Source organism: Oncorhynchus keta, chromosome 34, assembly GCF_023373465.1.
Source record: "Oncorhynchus keta strain PuntledgeMale-10-30-2019 chromosome 34, Oket_V2, whole genome shotgun sequence".
Classification (NCBI taxonomy): Eukaryota; Metazoa; Chordata; class Actinopteri; order Salmoniformes; family Salmonidae; genus Oncorhynchus; species Oncorhynchus keta.
Genome location: NC_068454.1, coordinates 26,346,962 through 26,363,272, shown reverse-complemented (window position 1 = coordinate 26,363,272; position 16,311 = coordinate 26,346,962). Strand labels below are relative to the sequence as shown.

At 41.6% G+C, this 16,311-nt stretch overlaps 1 protein-coding gene across 1 annotated transcript in view; it reads right to left on the bottom strand.

Annotated features, from left to right (window-relative positions):
* Positions 1 to 1,088: 1,088 nt before the first annotated feature.
* Positions 1,089 to 16,311, bottom strand: part of LOC118366874 (coiled-coil domain-containing protein 141-like) — a 52,782-nt gene continuing 37,559 nt past the window's right edge. The window contains exons 16-26 of the mRNA XM_035749672.2: positions 15,177 to 15,338; positions 14,795 to 14,944; positions 10,771 to 10,911; positions 10,467 to 10,664; positions 10,058 to 10,241; positions 9,707 to 9,819; positions 9,483 to 9,614; positions 9,130 to 9,311; positions 8,498 to 8,843; positions 5,482 to 6,401; positions 1,089 to 3,174 (exon numbers count right to left, since the gene is read on the bottom strand). Coding sequence (XP_035605565.1) covers positions 2,889 to 3,174; positions 5,482 to 6,401; positions 8,498 to 8,843; positions 9,130 to 9,311; positions 9,483 to 9,614; positions 9,707 to 9,819; positions 10,058 to 10,241; positions 10,467 to 10,664; positions 10,771 to 10,911; positions 14,795 to 14,944; positions 15,177 to 15,338 — 2,814 coding nt within the window. The 3' untranslated portion in view covers positions 1,089 to 2,888. The remainder of the gene's footprint in view (positions 3,175 to 5,481; positions 6,402 to 8,497; positions 8,844 to 9,129; positions 9,312 to 9,482; positions 9,615 to 9,706; positions 9,820 to 10,057; positions 10,242 to 10,466; positions 10,665 to 10,770; positions 10,912 to 14,794; positions 14,945 to 15,176; positions 15,339 to 16,311) is intronic.

Below are 16,311 nucleotides of genomic sequence, written 5' to 3'. Positions count from 1 at the left end.
TCAAGGTGAAGGTAAGTCAATCAGTAGACACAAATGTTTACCAAAATAAAGTCTCAGAATAAATTGTTTAATTACCGTCAATGTCTGCTGAGTAACTGCAGGAATTAAATGGGGTGTTTGCATGTCAAATACTAGTGATTTTATCAAGAATAGTCACATTGACTCCTCTATCTGTTGCAAATAAATGTTCAGGCAGGCCAATCTCAAGCTATTATCTCAGCCCTCTACCACAGGACTGGAGCCAGCCTTATCATCTCCGGAGTGAAGTAGTAGTTAGTGGAGTGGGGAGATGGAGAGAGAGGTACATGGAAGTGAAGAGGTGTAACCTGAGAAAAGGGAACCACAGCTCGACCTGAGAGATTTTGTTACCCCACAACATACAGTACAACAGCAGAACAGACAACCTTAAAGGCACAGTCTGAGATATCCAGTTATTAGTATATTTTTTTCAACTGTCTTACCTAATAACTAAAACATTTAATTTATTTTTGTTTTGTAAAACAAATCGTGAACTAATGAGGCAAAGCTACAAATCAAGTAATGTCATACGAGGTATTCCTTCAACACTACAGATATGCTGTATCTTTGAAACCAAGTGCTATTTGTATGTCAAAATGCCATGTGATCATTTTCATTGCTTATTTAATTGTGTTATAGGTGAGAGTAGTTTCATGTGGTTATATGATTTTAGTGTGGTCTCCTGAGTGGTGCAGTGGTCTAAGGCACTGCATCTCAGTGCAAGAGGTGTCACTACAGTCCCTGGTTTGAATCCAGGCTGTATCACATCCGGCTGTGATTGGAAGTCCCGTAGGGTGGCGCACAATTAACTCAGCTTAACTCAGCCATTTTAGCCGGGGTAGGCTGTCATTGTCAATAAGAATTTGTTCTTAACTGACTTTCCTAGGTAGACTGTTTCCCAATCATAATGCAGACTAGTAAAATGCAAGAACTGAACACCTCAGTTCTCTTCCTACAGATCTTTCATTCTGAAATGTTTGATAAATGTGCATTAAATTGTAGCTAGAACCATAAAACAGCTATGACAATGTAGTGGCAGAGAAAGCACAAACAATACATACAACTTTTAGATATCAGAAGCATTACTTTATTTGAAAGACATTGATATTTAAGGGGACTTGGCTAACACAATTTACCATCATATCTCAAAGATTGAGACTTTTATAGGAAGGGCATACAGTGCGTTCGGAAAGTATTCAGACCCTTTCCCATATTTGTTACGTTACAGTGTTATTCTGAAAAAGATTAAAAACATTTTTTCCCTCGTCAATCTACACACAATACCCCATAATGACAAAGCGAAAACAGATTTTTAGACATTTTTCCACATTTATACAAAATGTAAAAACAGAAATACCTTATTTACATAAGTATTCAAACCCTTTGCTATGAGACTCAAAATGTAGCTCTGGTGCATCCAGTTTCCATTGATCATCCTTGAGATGTTTCTCCAACTTGATTGGAATTCACCTGTGGAAAATTAAATTGATTGGACATAATCTGGAAAGGCTCACACCTGACTATATAAGGTCCAACAGTTGACAGTGAATGTCAGAGCAAAAACCAAGCTATGAGGTTGAAGGAATTGTCCGTAGAGCTCTGAGACAGGTTTAGTTTGAGGCACAGATTTGGGGAAGGGTACCAAAACATTTCTGCAGCATTGAACACAGTGGCCTCAATTATTCTGAAATGGAAGAAGTTCGGTGCAGCACTGCACCAATCAGGCCTTTATGGTAGAGTGGACAGACAGAAGCCAGTCTTCATTAAAAGGCACATGACAGCCCACTTGGAGTTTGCCAAAAGGCACCTAAAGGACTGTCAGACCATGAGAAATAAGATTCTCTGGTCTGATGAAACCAAGATTGAACTCTTTGGCCTGAATGCCAAGCATCACGTCTGGAGGAAACCTGGCACCATCCCTACGTTGAAGAATGGTCATGGCAGCATTGTTCTGTAGGGGTGTTTTTCAGCTGCAAGGACTGGGGCAAAGGTCCACCATCCAACAGGACAACGACCCTAAGCACACAGACAAGACAACGCAAGAGTGGCTTCAGAACAAGTGGCTGAATGTCCTTAAGTGGCCCAGCCATAGACCAGACTTGAACCCGATCGAACATCTCTGGAGAGACCTGAAAATAGATGTGCAGCGACGCTCCCCATCCAACCTGACAGAGCATGAGAGGATCTGCAGAGAAGAATTAGAGAAACTCCCCAAATACACATGTGCCAAGCTTGTAGCATCATACCCAAGAAGACTCCAGGCTGTGATCACTGCCAAAGGTACTTACTTCATCAAAGTACTGAACAAAAGGTCTGAATACATATGTATATGTGATAATTCCGTTTTAAATTTTTTTTGGGGGTGCAAAAATGTCTAAAAACCTGTTTTTGCTTTGTCAATATGGGGTATTGTGTATACAATGATGATGAAAACAACTAAATGTGAAATAAAGTCAAGGGGTCTTAATAGTTCCCCCGAATGCACTGTAATACAGTATTGAAACTGAAGAAATTGCTAAATTACTGTTTTTAGCATTTATTAATAAATATACCTTATTCTCTCATTAATTGTAGGACATTTGGTCAGAGGCACAGAATCAAATGCACTAACTTAGATAAAAATCAGATAAAATATAAGTATAATATTAAGGATATTTTGACTGAAGTTGAGATATAATTTGGTTTTATGCACAAATTAAACAATTGTCTAAACTACAAATAAATTAAGCTCACATTCATACACACAGTTGGTGTTTTGGTTGTAGTATGTAATAGTTATTGGGATCAGGTTCAGAAGTGACACCTCAAGCAGCCTTACAGATTTCACAGTTAAAATTAGGGTTAAGCTTGATATAATATTTTGTATTACTTCATAACAGCAATGAGTACAGGAGGTACAGGAGAAAACACAGAGTACCAAAACAAGTGTGCCAGTCCAGCTTGAGAAGAGCGTAGTCTGGTTCGGGACAGCTGTTGTTACGTGCTTTCACCTGAAGAGCGGCACTAGAGGACAGGGTGCCGCTTGGGTTGACGGCCCGGCACGCATAGAGGCCTGCATCGGTCTCAGTGACCTTCTGAACGAACAATGCATGTTTGCCTTTTTTTTGTGACAGCTCTATGTGCTCATCATTGGTCAGTTTCTCTCCATTCTTGAACCTGAAGCAAGAAGTGAATTATAACACAAAACACAAATCACAACACAAGAAAGACACAAATCACATTCCTATTTATCAGAGGGTGAGCTGAAACACAATCAATCCAAGCAATTAGATTATTCAATGTTCTATTAAAGTGACTAATGATCGAACTTGTGTTATATAAAAGTTATGTTATTAAAAATTAAGAAAAAACCAAATGTAAGATTAGTAAAAAAAAAAATCACAAATTATTTGAGTAAAATTAAATGGAATAAATGTTTTCCACCAAAAAATGACTTGAGTTTCATATGTAACACTATTCATGCAGTATATAAATCGATCTTATCATTTCTCAATGTGTCTTCTCTCCACCTGAACGATCCTTTTGGAATTGATTTATAGAATACTCCAAACACATTGGTGTACAGTTTGCTTGTATTATAAGCAGTGACCGTTTATGCTAATAACTTGTCATGTTAATGAAGAATAAAAAGAATAGAAATATTTGATTAAAATGATGAAATTCTACTATTTATCACTTGCACCAAATACTCTGTCTCCAAAATGGCACCCTATTCCATATACAGTGCCTTGCGAAAGTATTCGGCCCCCTTGAACTTTGCGAACTTTTGCCACATTTCAGGCTTCAAACATAAAGATATAAAACTGTATTTTTTTGTGAAGAATCAACAACAAGTGGGACACAATCATGAAGTGGAACGACATTTATTGGATATTTCAAACTTTTTTAACAAATCAAAAACTGAAAAATTGGGCGTGCAAAAGTATTCAGCCCCTTTACTTTCAGTGCAGCAAACTCTCCAGAAGTTCAGTGAGGATCTCTGAATGATCCAATGTTGACCTAAATGACTAATGATGATAAATAAAATCCACCTGTGTGTAATCAAGTGTCCGTATAAATGCACCTGCACTGTGATAGTCTCAGAGGTCCGTTAAAAGCGCAGAGAGCATCATGAAGAACAAGGAACACACCAGGCAGGTCCGAGATACTGTTGTGAAGAAGTTTAAAGCCGGATTTGGATACAAAAAGATTTCCCAAGCTTTAAACATCCCAAGGAGCACTGTGCAAGCGATAATATTGAAATGGAAGGAGTATCAGACCACTGCAAATCTACCAAGACCTGGCCGTCCCTCTAAACTTTCAGCTCATACAAGGAGAAGACTGATCAGAGATGCAGCCAAGAGGCCCATGATCACTCTGGATGAACTGCAGAGATCTACAGCTGAGGTGGGAGACTCTGTCCATAGGACAACAATCAGTCGTATATTGCACAAATCTGGCCTTTATGGAAGAGTGGCAAGAAGAAAGCCATTTCTTAAAGATATCCATAAAAAAGTGTTGTTTAATGTTTGCCACAAGCCACCTGGGAGACACACCAAACATGTGGAAGAAGGTGCTCTGGTCAGATGAAACCAAAATTGAACTTTTTGGCAAGAATGCAAAACGTTATGTTTGGCGTAAAAGCAACACAGCTCATCACCCTGACCACACCATCCCCACTGTCAAACATGGTGGTGGCAGCATCATGGTTTGGGCCTGCTTTTCTTCAGCAGGGACAGGGAAGATGGTTAAAATTGTTGGGAAGATGGACGGAGCCAAATACAGGACCATTCTGGAAGAAAACCTGATGGAGTCTGCAAAAGACCTGAGACTGGGACGGAGATTTGTCTTCCAACAAGACAATGATCCAAAACATAAAGCAAAATCTACAATGGAATGGTTCAAAAATAAACATATCCAGGTGTTAGAATGGCCAAGTCAAAGTCCAGACCTGAATCTAATCGAGAATCTGTGGAAAGAACTGAAAACTGCTGTTCACAAATGCTCTCCATCCAACCTCACTGAGCTCGAGCTGTTTTGCAAGGAGGAATGGGAAAAAAATTCAGTCTCTCGATGTGCAAAACTGATAGAGACATACCCCAAGCGACTTAGAGCTGTAATCGCGGCAAAAGGTGGCGCTACAAAGTATTAACTTATGGGGGCTGAATAATTTTGCACGCCCAATTTTTCAGTTTTTGATTTGTTAAAAAAGTTTGAAATATCCAATAAATGTCGTTCCACTTCATAATTGTGTCCCACTTGTTATTGATTCTTCACAAAAAAATACAGTTTTATATCTTTATGTTTGAAGCCTGAAATGTGGCAAAAGGTTGCAAAGTTCAAGTTTAGTCCACTACTTTTGAACAGGGCACTTTATAGTAATGCACTTTATAGTGAATAGAATACCATTTCAAACACAGCCACTATGCTACTATTAGATAAATATTGGTATATTACTACAACTAATGCCTATGAGCTACCCACCATGTTAAAGTAGGCTCTGGAAATCCAGTGACCTCCACTTCCAGGGTCACAGGCGATCCCTCCATAACTGTGGGACTAGACAGTAGTTTGGAGAAGTGAGGAGGGCCCTGGCCTGCTAGGGTGCTCCCCACGGACCGGCTGGTACCAGGCAGCCTGATCTCTTCTTTGATGGCTGTTGGATTGCACAGGTCTGGGTCTTGGCCCGGGTCTGTGGGTGTGACTGCTGTGGTGGTTAATGGGGAGGGGGTAGCATGCGTGTTAAGAGAACGAGTGGTGGCAGCAGTGGGGAATGCAGAGGGCACGGCAGCTCCTCGGACCATCACGCTGCTTGGGTCATGCACACACTCCTGCATCTCTGTGACAGAGCTCTCATGCACGGAATACACGGTCTGGTGGCACTTGTTTAGGCCTAGGGGGGCGACTGCTGGGAGATTAGGGAGGTTGGGGATTCCCTTGCTTTTCAGAATACTGGAGAGTGTGTTTGAGACCAGAATCGGTGCTGGGACAGTCAGGGTGCTCTGGACGAAAGAAGAGGACTCCTCTCTGAACTTGGTGTTGAGGCCGAATGTAGGAGAGTGGCAGCTTTCAGTCTGCTCTCTGATCCTCTGTTGGCTCTGGCTGTTGTTGTTTTCATTATTACGTGTGGAGCGTAACTGGTGGCTGTACTGGTTGATATGAATGGTGTGGGACTGGGAGCTGAGACAGAAACCATCCAGGTCCAGGTCATTCTCAGATAGGACGATGTTGGACTCTGGGGTCTCGGAGAGCGGGGGCAGGGAAATGTCGTCAGGGGAAGTGCACTCATATTCGTCATTGGACAGGGACTCTTCTGTCATGAGGTTATGCCGCTGAAGGTTCCCCTCTGTCAGACCACCTGCGGGAGGCAGCAGGGGTGATACATCTTGGGAGTAAGCCTCGCCCTGCAAGGATTGGAAAAAATAAACAAATACACAATAATAGCATGTATTGTCTTCACTATATGTTTTACCTCTGGGTGATGTCATTCGGAAAAAATGTTAACTTTCACTTATATGCGAACAATACACAGCTGTACATTTCGGTGAAACATGGTGAAGCCCCAAAATTGCCCTGCCCGGAAGCCTGTGTTTCAAACATAAGGAAGTGGATGGCGGCAAATGTTTTACTTTTAAACTCGGGAAAAACAGAGATGCTAGTTCTAGGTCCCAAGATCTGACAATGAATCTTGATGGTTGTACAGTCGTCTCAGATAAAACTGTAAAGGACCTTGGCATTACTTTGGACCCTGATCTGTCTTTTGACAAACCTATCAAGAAAGCTTTTTTCCATCGCCGTAACATTCCGGCTACCCGGATAAAGCACTAAATAAACTTCAGCTAGTGCTAAACACAGCTGCTACAATCTTGACTAGAACCAACATTTGTTATCATATTACTCCAGTTCTAGCCTCTATATATTGGTTTCCTGTTATGGCTAGGGCTATTTCAAGGTTTTACTGCTAACCTACAAAGCATTACATGGGCTTGCTCCTATCCATCTTTCCGATTTGGTCCTGCCATACATACCTACATGTACACTACTGTCACAAGACGCAGGGCCCCATACCGTCCCTAGAATTTCTAAGCAAACAGCTGGAGGCAGGGCTTTCTCCTATAGAGCTACATTTTTATGGAATGGTCTACCTATCCATGTGAGAGACCCAGACTCGGTCTCAACCTTTAAGTCTTTATTGAAGACTCATCTCTTCAGTAAGTCCTATGATTGAGTATAGTCTGGGCCAGGGGTGCGAAGGTGAACGGAAAGGCACTGGAGCGGCGAACCACCTTTGCTGTCTCTGCCTGGCCGGTACCCTTCTCTCCACTGGGATTCTCTGCCTCTAACTCTATTACGGGGGCTGAGTCACTGTCTTACTGGTGCTCTTCCATGCCATCCCTAGGAGGAGTGCGTCACTTGAGTGGGTTGAGTCACTGACATGATCTTCCTGTCCGGGTTGGCGCCCCCCTCAGGTTCGTGCCATGGGGGAGATCTTCGTGGGCTATACTTGGCCTTGTCTCAGGGTAGTAAGTTGGTGGTTGAAGATATCGCTCTAGTGGTGTGGGGGCTGTGCTTCGGCAACGTGGATGGGGTTATATCCTGCATGGTTGGCCCTGTCCGGGGGTATTGTCGGACGGGGCCACAGTGTCTCCCGACTCCTCCTGTCTCAGCATCCAGTAATTATGCTGCAATAGTTTGTGTGTCGGGGGGATAGGGTCAGTCTGTTATATCTGGAGTATTTATCCTGCCTTATCCAATGTCCTGTGTGAATTTAAGTATGCTCCCTCTAATTCTCTCTCTCTCTTTATCTTCTCTCAGAGGACCTGAGCCCTAGGACCATGCCTCAGGACTACCTGGCCTGATGACTCCTTGCTGTCCACCTGGTCGTGCTGCTGCTCCAGTTTCAACTGTTCTGCCTGTGGCTATGGAACCCTGACCTGTTCACAAACCTGATGTGCTACCTTGTCCCAGACCTGCTGTTTTCAACTCTCTTTCTCTCTCGCTACAGCACCTGCTGTCTTTAACTCTGAATGATCGGCTATGAAAATCCAACTGACATTTACTCCTGAGGTGCTGACCTGTTGCACCCTCTACAACTACTATGATTATTATTATTTGACCCTGCTGGTCATCTATGAACGTTTGAACATCTTGGCCATGTTCTGTTATAATCTCCATCCGGCACAGCCAGAAGAGGACTGGCCACCCATCAGAGCCTGGTTCCTCTCTAGGTTTCTTCCTTGGTTCCTGCCTTTCTAGGGAGTTTTTCCGAGCCACCCTGCTTCTACACCTGCATTGCTTGCTGTTTGGGGTTTTAGGCTGGGTTTATGTATAGCACTTTGTGACATCGGCTGATGAAAAAGGGCTTTTTAATACATTTGATTGATTGAAATTTGATGTATAGTCACATGCACATCCCTTATTCATGTGATTTTGGGCCAGAAAAAAAGTATGATAATAAGCTATGATAATTAGAAAGCCAATAGTTTTACTGAGGACTTACTATAAGAAGACCAATCTGATCAGTATTAGAAGTATGAAACCCAGGGAAGTTCCTCTGAGCAGGGCCCTGTCTCTCCTTCTTCTGGAACTCTCTCTGTATATCAGAGAAGCTGGGAGCTGAAGTGAAGGCTGGGGGAGGAGGAAGAGTAGGAGAGGTGACCAGAGACTTGATCCCTGCCTGTTGGAGCACATGGACTTTCCTGTCCCTCTCCAGTGGTGAACAGGACAGGTTGAAGGTGTGTGTGCAGCAGAAAGAGGTGCTCAGCTGCTCTTTACTCTCCTGTGTTGACCTGCTGGTGATCGTCTCCACTCTGCTCATCTCTGAGTACGCCTTCTGTGTGTGATACCTATAATAATAATTATAATAATACATATAGCCCTTTTCATCAAACCAAAGTCTCTTTACAATTGCAAAAATATCTATATTATGAAATATCAACAAAAGAGAAAAAGGGAGTAAGGGGAGAGTGTGTGTGTTGTATGTGTGATCGCAAAGTTACTCGACCAGCCCTTTTAGGCTTTTTTCTGCTCATACTCTTGTTTTCTTACTGTTACAAACTGTATTTATATTTGTGCAAATAAACTAAACTAAACTACGTGTGGATCGTGGCGGAGATGCACGGTTGCAGGTACCTGCTCTCTGATAACACTTTGTTGTGATGTTCTGGGTGGCGTTTGTCTGGAAGGTCCTGGCTCCTTGTTTTGCGGATATGAGGTTTCTTGCTTCTTGTATTTTCTAATGTTTTGATGGGTACCTCTTTCCCGTTCCCTCCCATGGTTAGTTCAGGAGTGTGTCCAGTTTCTTTCAGCTCAGACTGAATAAATGCAGGGAACCCACATTTCATTTAACATACTATGAGTAAGCAATTGTGATATTGAAACTATTGTTTGTTCGTTTTTTACAGTTTACAGGTGGCGTCAGAAGTGGGATTCAAACCCACTGAAGCAGACAAAGTAGTGTCCTGTTTCCATCTCAATAAACTTACAACATCAAGAGACTCATGGGGGTACATCTCAGCTTTCTCTGTTTCTTGGTTTGATTTTTGTTCTTGTTTGTTTTCCTCTTGTATGACATTATGCATTTTTGTTATTTCAGGCTCCTCCTTCACAGCCTCATTCTGAAATCAGAGGAAAGTCACATATTTTTAGGTCCTTTTCTATTAAAATGACTGAAGAAAATTACTAGGCCCCTCCAACAAATTCATCGTACCTGTAGTTTAGCCTCCAAATCCATTAATCCATTACAAAGTTCCTTTATCGATTCCACTATCTCATTGTGTTTGGTGAGAGTTTTCTCCATATACTTCTTTCCCTCCTCAGCACCTGTACATTAAAGACAATTCATACAGTCCTCAATGCCAGTGTCATGGGCGTAACTTCCACTAAGGACAGGGGGACATGACCCCCCTACATTTTGAAACAACAATTTTGTTCAGCTATATGTACAGTAAGCTACGTAAGCATCCATTTCCTTACCCATCCCAAAAAAAGATGACCCAGACCCAAAAAATTGTTTCTAAAATCTAGATGGTGGTTTGTTGTGTGTGATCTGTCCCCTTACCATGCAGATGGACAGCCAGTTCTGTGATTTGGCTAATCCTCTCCTCTTGCTGGGGCACAGTGGGCCAAACAAACTTCTCAAACTGCTTGTAAAGAATAGACACTGCTTCCCTGGTCTTACACTGGGAAGAGTACTTCCCTACTCTCACAATTGTAGCACTTGCTTCATCACACCAGAACTGATACTGAAATTCAAAAGCAGAAGAATTGTGAGACATTTGCACCAGAGATAAGGGGAGAAAATGCGTGTTTGATCCACTTCATTCAGAAAAATCATAACAATCATAACACAAAATATACTACATCCAATTCCCTTAAATTTGTGAGGATTTTTGACAATATGTTAATTTCCATAATTGACAAGTATAGGGTCAATGATGTATCTTCTTAAGTGTTGTCCAACCATGCACCTCCTCCATAGCTTGCTGCAGCTTCACGCTCATGTCCAGGTTCCCTCTGTACTCCTCCACAGTCTTGTCAAAGTCCCCCAGCTGTCTCTGTAGCTCATTGACAGCATCCTCTATCTCTCTGGGGCTACTGCCTTTCAGATGCTTCTCTGTGCTGGATGTCACTTTCACTGTGAAAGCCTGCATTCTCTTCTTCAATACCTGGTTGAAGAGAGAAAGAAATTAATAAAGAATGAACAAAGAAAGAGGCTAAATAAATATGCATGTACACCATTGAACAGCAGGGAAAGAGGGAAATGTGTCTCACCTGTAACTTTTCATTATAAATCTCTATCTGCTGGATTTGGTTTTTAACTGCTTTGAGGTTCCTTGACTTGTCGTTTCTCTTCATATAATTGAACTTCAAGTTGTTGAATTTCTTCTTGAGATCCTTGAATGACTCTCTCAGCTGAAATGTAAAATATATATATATATTAATAACAAAGGCTTTCAATCAGAATACAAAACATTTAAATCAGTTAAGACCTAAAATCCAATATCATCATCCCATGTTTTTTTTATCTGTGTTGGTAGCTAAATCAATTGTAATTCACTCCCCTTGATACGGTTACAGAACATTGAACATGTACCATCTAACAGCACCACCAGAGAGATGGTTGAGAGGAGGGGGGCTGGGTATCATATCCCAGGAAAACAGAACAGTGCATCAGAGCAGGGTTGGATTCAGATTCAGTCACTGGGGGGATTATTTTGGTGAGCTTAATGGCTAAGTCTGGGGACATGATTTATACTGCAGGGCCATTTCTGTTCTGGTCGACAGGCATCCGCAATGGTAGAATGGCCAGCTCATGTGTCAGACCAGGACAGCTGCAGCCTCACCAACCTCCCCCTGCCCTCCACATCCCATTTTGGGAGCCTCATATAACTCTAACTAACTTACTAGCTTTTTCCCGACCTGGAATGGGTTTGGGTACATGGGGAGTTTTACTGCCCAGAGAGAGAGAGGGGGTAGGGGAGGAAGGTAGAGACGGAGAGACAAAGAGAGATAGAGAGAAAGAGAGAGAGGGGGGGTTTGGGGAGTCAAATCACAGCAGGGGGAAGCAAAAATCCAAAAATACAGCATGAGTTTCAATGAAATCTTAAGGAAAGGCTGTTTGTTGTCGAACAGGACTGTACTATCTCACCTTTATTTAACCTTTATTCAACTAGGCAAGTCAGTTAAGAACAAATTCTTATTTCCAATGACGGCCTACCCTGGTCAAACCCTAACCGACAACGCTGGGCCAATCACGGCCGGTTGCGATACAGCCTGGAATCAAACCAGGCTCTGTAGTGATGCCTCTAGCTCTGAGATGGCGTCCCTTAGACCACTGCGCCACTCGGGAGCTCCAAGTAGCTGGAGTTGGGCTTGCCAAAGCAATCACTGTATAGCTACTGAGCCAGCTGCTGCTGAGAACTACATGACTGACTTCTGACTCAGTGATAACTTAAAAGAACCAAAGTAAATAACCTTTAGGGAACGATAAAAGTAGATACAGAAGAAGAATTTGATTGGTTTGCTAAAAAGACATTAAGACCACACCATTGTGTTATTTTGAGATTACTACAATTATCAGAGTTCAAAACATAAAATTTAAAAAACTTTCTTCTCATTCAAAATAGTCAATCATTCAAATCAAATCGCATTTTAAGTCACATGCACCGAATACAGTGAAATGCTTACTTACAAGCCGCTAACCAACAATGCAGTTTAAAAAAATACTGATAAGAATAAGAAATAAAAGTAACAAGTCATTAAAGAGCATCAGTAAAATAACAAAAGCAAGACTCTATACATGGGGATACTGGTTAGTTGAGGTAATATGTACATGTAGGTAGAGTTATTAAAGTGACTATACATAGATGATAACAACAGAGAGTAGCAGTGGTGATTACTTTCAATGTATTGTTTCAAGTATTTGAAAATAGAAGAGATTGCTGTAGTTCAGAGAAGCAGAATGGTCTGAGTCTTGATGGCAGTAGGCTTGGGCTAGCTACTGTAGAATAAGGATCTGAGAGCACAGTCTGATTTAAATGGTCTCATCCTAGCTGATGAGCAGCAGCAACTGCCCCTGCTGCTAAGATGCCATCATGTTTACTCATACATACTTATGAAAGGGTGTTGGCTAGATAACCATGGCTGCCGGTCACTGACATCAACAGCCACATGGTCTGTCTTTTTTCATGGTGACACTATGACACAGCAAAGAGAGAGAAAAGTCCTTCTCTCAAGTTCTAATTACAAATATTACTACTTAATACTTAACACATAATGGCTTAATATTTACTTAAGTCATTATTAATATTAAATGCTTAGTGAGTATTTACTATTAAGATTATATTGATTATATAATCTACTTAAAATGTAATTAAATTGAAAATCATATTTTTTCAGAATTGATCTTCTCGTTGTTTATTCATGCAGATATAAATGATTGTTTATTGGTCTAAAATGACATAAAACAGGATTGGGCATAATTCCATTTCATTTCAGTCAATTAAACTGAAAATTCCAATGCTATTTAATAAGGACAATTGAAATTGAAATTTCAGTTTACAGTACTTCCTGAATTGACTAAATTGAAATGGAATTGACACCACCCCTGAAATAAGTGTACACGTGCATCACTGTTTGGTGAATGTCTAGATATGTCTACTGTAGGTATGCTCAGCCAACTGTAAGGTGTCCCTTGCTAAAAAGAAGTATGTCAACCTGTATCAGTTAGTTGTCAGTGTATGAAATACTGTCAGATGCAATCCAAGTAATGGTCCAAGCCAGGTGATACTGTATATTCAAGACATTTTTAGGGGAGCTCTCATCTCTCAGAAGGCAACAGTGCTCTGCTGGCCAGATATAATCACAACTTAATGGAACCTAATCATAAAGGGACAAATCTACACATTATAATTGACATCAGAGGTGTATTCATTAGTCGGATTCTGTTGCAAAACGTTCTGCAACGGAACCCGTTTACTCCAAATAGAAAGCGTTTTGCAACAAAAACAAGTTTCATTCTGTTTGCTTGGTTTGCTTACATTTGGTAGCAAGGGTAAACGGTTCCTGTTTCAAATGGAAACATTTTGCAATGGAATCCAACTAATAAATGCACCCCAGTTTACATTTTATTTATTTAACTTTAACGGCCTAACCCGACAAAGTTGAGCCAATTGCGCACCTCGCAATCACAGCTGGATGTAATACAGCCTGGATTCGCACCAGGAACTGTAGTGACGCCTCTTGCACTGAGATGCAGTGCCTTAGACAGCTGCGCCACTCAGGAGCTGACAGGTAAGATTCACCCCAAAGACCTAACTTCGCAAGTATTGGTATCTCAAGTATGTGTATTAAGAGTAGAGATATTTATGGTATGGACAACCCAGCAGTGAAAGATAGAAACCCTACAGAAAACACAAATAGAAACAAGTTTAATTTCCGAACCATCTTAACTACAGTTATATATTGATAAAAGCATGTTTTATGAAAGTTTCAAATTGCCATAGAGGCCCAACAAATCATGTCTCGGGCATAAAGGGTGTGTTTGAGTAAAAATAGAGTAGCATGAATAGATTTGGAACAGAACACTAATAAATCTAGATTTGTGTGTGAACTTAAGACTAGTACCAACCATACGTCTAGGCCTGCATATGGCACGCAGATAATAATTATGTCCAGGTAATCTCTAATTAATAAGGGAGACCTCCTGATCCCTTGTCTGACTGAGGGCCCTGGTATTGAGGACTCTTTTATTTGGGTTACCCTTCCACAGCTGATACGAGAGGAATCTGCCCTCCTGACTGGAGTGACATGAGACAAATGGCAGAGAGGGAGGGAGGGGAAAATGTAACTTTGAATAGAGGCCCTCTAGAGACAAAGATCACAGTCCCGGAGCTAAATTTAGACTCGGGACAGCTGTGCTATGCTACGCTGCTAGGCCAGACAATAAAAAGTCCCAGCAACTACAAAAGCCTAAAGTCCCAACACAAATTAATACTTGAGCTCTTGATCTGGGGCCTGGGTTATATAAATTGGGATGAATAACCAAGACTAACAGTCTTATTGAGATAAAGCCAAAGGGTTGTTTCACCGTCTGACCTCAATGATCTCCTCCTTGAAGCAGTGTGTGTGTGTGTACGCGCGTGCTAGAGAGAGGGTTATACCTCAATGATCTCCTCCTTGAAGCAGTGTGTGTGTGTGTGTGTACGCGCGTGCTAGAGAGAGGGTTTCACCTCAATGATCTCCTCCTTGAAGCAGTGTGTGTGTGTGTACGCGCGTGCTAGAGAGAGGGTTTCACCTCAGTGATCTCCTCCTTGAAGACACAGTAGCGCAGGTTGCTGGTGAGGCTCTCTTCACACCTGTTGGCCTCGGTGCTCCAGTTCACACAACCTCTCTCCAGTCTCTCCAGACGCTCCTGCAGACGCCGCACTGTAAACCCTGAGACATGCTGGGACGGAAGGAGAGTGAAGTTCTGTATCATAAGATAATGGCCATGTAATTTAACTAGATTTTCAAAAGCATACTAATATTTGTTAGTGTGCATGCAAAGTTTTTTTTAAATAAGTTAAATAATAGAGCACATGGAGCAAGGGGAGTGCAAACACAATGAAAAATAAACTCAGGGTCAAGACGAACAAACAAACAGTGGTGAATGATGAGGTGTTGCCTTCCAGTCTCACCGACTGCTGGACAGTGTTGCTGATGTCTCCTCCCAGAGAGATAGCCAGCTTGTACAGGTGTCTGATGTGGCTCTGTCTGTCCTGGTGTTGGATCAGCTGGATCTTAGCCTGGCTCGTCTCACTGAACCCTGTCACAGGCTCCGACGTTAACAGCTTATCCAACTGGGGACACCACAATTAACCAATTAGGTGGCTGTTTATTTGTTGCTATGATCAGTATCTATGTGAATGTTTGATGATGTTTGCATATTACCAGGTGGTCAAGATTCGATTTCGAATAACCAAGTAATGCAGCCTTATATTCAATTAGTGTTCTATTAGTGTGTTCTGGGGTATCTTATCTAGGAAACCCCCTGAGCTCATAGAAGGCTGATTTATTCTCTTGGATTCTATCTTGACTCATCTTGTGTAATGATGCCGTTATTCATTAAATAGGTGTTTATTTAACTTCATTTCTCAAATCAAATAGATTTTTCACGTGCCGAATACAACGAGTGTAGACTTACCCGTGAAGTAAATGCTTGCTTATTACCTCTTCCCAAAAATAGTAACACAAGAGGAATAAAATACACAAGAATGGAGCTATATTCAGGGAGATAGAGTACCTAGTCAATGTGCCAAGGTACAAGGTATTTGAGGTAGATATGTACATGAAAGGTAAAGTGACTAGGCATCACGGTAGATAACAATATGAGTAAAATAAAGAACAGAGTAGCAACAGCATATGAGTGTGTTGTGTCTGTATGCGTGTGTGTGTATTTGTGTTTGTGTTGTCGGTATGCATGTGTGTGCAAATGTGCTTATGTAGTGTATGTGAATGCGTATGGGTTTTGTGTGAGAGTGTCAGTGTAGTGTGTGTGTGAGTATGTATATAGTGTGTATACAGTATATAGTCTTGTGAATGTGCATAAAGTCAGTGCAAGACAGTCAGTCAGTGCAGATAGTCTGGGTAAATATAAATTAACTACTTATGGCTTGGGGGTAGAAGCTGTCTTGCAGCGTGTTGGTCTGAGAGCCGATGTCCAGTTACTGTTTGCCGGAAGGTAGCGATGTCCAGTTACTGTTTGCCGGAAGGTAGCCGAGTGAATAGTTTTGGGTGGCTGGATTCTTTGGCAATTTTTTGGGCATTCCTCTG